At 38.8% G+C, this 3,041-nt stretch overlaps 1 protein-coding gene across 1 annotated transcript; it reads left to right on the plus strand.

The window, feature by feature from the left end:
• The first annotated feature begins 1,196 nt into the window (after positions 1–1,196).
• On the plus strand, positions 1,197–2,144 carry LOC122482628 (olfactory receptor 56A3-like). Its single transcript, XM_043578943.1, has one exon. It carries the CDS (start codon positions 1,197–1,199, stop codon positions 2,142–2,144), a length of 948 nt encoding a protein of 315 aa, XP_043434878.1.
• The last annotated feature ends 897 nt before the right edge of the window (positions 2,145–3,041 follow it).

A 3,041-nucleotide genomic window follows, 5' to 3' on the forward strand; every position in this document is an offset into this window, starting at 1 on the left:
TCAGGTGCAATTAGTTATGTCTCAAACTTACAAGTGAATGTATCCAATAAGAAAAATTTAAGGAAAAGCAAAGTTCAATGAACACAGTGGCCAAGACAGGAGAAGGTCCTTTGTTAACCAACTCAAGACTGGATGTTTTTTTCTATGGGTGTTTATTTTCATGAACACCTGTATGCGCAGCATCTGCCAATCCTTGTGAGTACTCCACCAAGGCACAGCATAACCACTAGACAAGAGGACCTGGATTGTTACAGTGAAGACCAAAAGGGATATAGAAAGGAAACGAAAGGACTTTAGGTAGACTTCATCACCCTCACATTATTGCAATCAGAACAATCAACTTTCATCTTGTTTAAAGACACATATCATTCTCACATTTCTATGTGCACATTCTACTTTTAAGGTTGTTTCTTCACCAAAGTTAAGAATCCTACATATATTAATATGTACCGGCAATTATTTGGCCACTGTCACACACACTTATGTGGAATTGCACATTCTACTGTTAAAACTGTTTGTTCCCTGAAGCTAAGAATCCTACATATATGAACACATATTGGCAATTCTTTGGTGGGATCAACACCAATGAACTAAAATAACATTTTAGACAAGGTGAAAATTAACTCACATTAATTCCAGGGTATCATTTTTTCAAACTGTGATTAAAGCCAACTATAGCTGAAAATTCAGAATGGGGGGTGGCATAGAGAACTAAGGCCATGCGCCTGAGTCCTTACTTTGTGCCGGACTCTGCTACTCATTTGTGCATATTGCTAAATTGTCATGTGGTAGTCTAGGTGGTAATTAAATAATAAAACACAAAAGGGAAGAAATTTAAGAGTACAAATTTAGAGACTCACCTTTCACAAAGTAGTTTCCAAGTAATTTCTCCTTCTCTTTAGTTGCTGCAAAGATATAAAACTTCCTTAAACTTAAATTTTGAATAATTCAAACATATCTAAACAAAGCATATATCCTCAGTCCTCTATACTGCTTAAATTGATAGGATTATCCCAGTAGCATGGCACAAAGGACAAACAGATGAATTCACATGACTCTGGATGACTTGCTAGGACTCAAGCATGTCACCTAGGTGAAGCAAATTGTTCTAAATCCATGTGTCATGTGTCACTAGCTAATTTTTATCCTAATTTTACAGACCACTACAAGAAAGCTGTAGAAATATATGACAAAATATGACAGCACACCAAAATGGCACCATCTCCTCTGAGGTTTCAGACTTCCTCCTGAATTGTTTTGTCAGGTCCCACACCTGGCAACTTTCTTTTTCCCTCCCCCTAATCCTTCTCTTCTTCCTGGCCATGGGGGGCAATGGTGTTCTCCTGATCACTATATGGCTGGAAGCTTCTCTGCATGAGCCCATGTACTATCTACTCAGCATCCTCTCCCTATTGGACATTGTGCTCTGCCTCACTGTCATTCCCAAGGTCCTGGCCATCTTTTGGTTTGAACTTAAGTCCATCAGCTTCTATGCCTGCTTCCTCCAGATGTACATTATGAACTGTTTCCTTGCCATGGAGTCCTGCACATTCATGGTAATGGCCTATGACCGTTATGTGGCCATCTGCCATCCACTGAGGTACCCATCCATCATCACTGACCAATTTGTAGTCAAGGCTGCTGTCTTTATTTTGGCCAGGAATGTTATTTCTACAGTGCCTATTCCCATTCTCTCATCCCGACTCCATTATTGTGGGAGAAAGGTCATTGAAAACTGTATCTGTGCCAATATGTCTGTCTCCAGGCTCTCCTGTAATGATGTCACCATCAATCGCCTCTACCAGTTTGCTGGAGGCTGGACACTGCTAGGATCTGACCTCATCCTCATCTTCCTCTCCTACACCCTCATACTGCGAGCGGTGCTGAGACTCAAGGCAGAGGGTGCTGTGGCCAAGGCCCTGAGCACATGTGGCTCCCACTTCATCCTTATCCTCTTCTTCAGCACCATCCTTCTGGTCTTCGTGCTCACTCATGTGGTGAAGAAGAAAGTCTCCCCTGATGTTCCAGTCTTGCTCAACGTCCTCCACCATGTCATCCCCGCAGCCCTCAACCCCATAGTTTATGGAGTGCGGACCCAGGAGATCAAGCAAGGAATCCAGAGATTACTGAAGAAAGGGTGGTAATAAGGACAACTGGATCTCTTGATTCCTAATATAGTTTAAGTTTAATCAAATCATGGGTAATTCAGCTGAAATTTTATCTATGAGTTACAATTTCAAACTGGTTTTTGGATACTGTGTCTTATTTAATAAAATTTAAGTTTCATTGTAAGTTTCCTTTTGTCTCACTTTTACTTTAACAATATCCTTGACCACTTTACTTTTTTTCTCCACACATATTATCCTATCCTAACAACATACAGAGATTCCATGGGTAGGTTCTGAAGTGACAAATTTATGTTCCTGAATATACAGCTGTTAATATTTCATGCCTTTGCATTCTTGAATATACAACTGTGGATATTTGGGGGTACAGTCATGTAATGTGTAATGCATTCTTATTCTTATTTCCACAGAAGGAAGCATATTGGATACAAAAACATAGGAGTTGAATTTCAGTCCTGAATGATGGAAGATTGCTATTCATGTGTAACTGGGTCTGTAATTGGGTTGTCTTTTGAAATGTGCATTGCAAGAGAACTGGGATTTTTCTTGGATTTCTCATTTGTGAAACAATTAGCAATGAGTTTGATCAGATTTAAGAGATTCCTAAATTCTCCTCCCCAAAGGGGAGGATATTTATCTTTTGGATCCAGAGTGTCATATTTTATGATATGCACAGATAGCTCTGCTAAAGAGTTAAAGATTGCAAGGATTGTAATATATGATGCAGTAATAATAATTTAAATATCAAAAATATAATATCTGAATATTATTTTCATGTTAATTGTACAGTATCTAAAGATACTTTGTGTCCTGGTAATTCTTCAGATATGAATACACAAAAATAGAATATTGTTGCTGTCAGGAGCTAAAACTATGGTTAGTGGTAATACAATATGAGTCCCAAGAACATATTTT

This window comes from Prionailurus bengalensis, chromosome D1 (assembly GCF_016509475.1).
Source record: "Prionailurus bengalensis isolate Pbe53 chromosome D1, Fcat_Pben_1.1_paternal_pri, whole genome shotgun sequence".
Classification (NCBI taxonomy): Eukaryota; Metazoa; Chordata; class Mammalia; order Carnivora; family Felidae; genus Prionailurus; species Prionailurus bengalensis.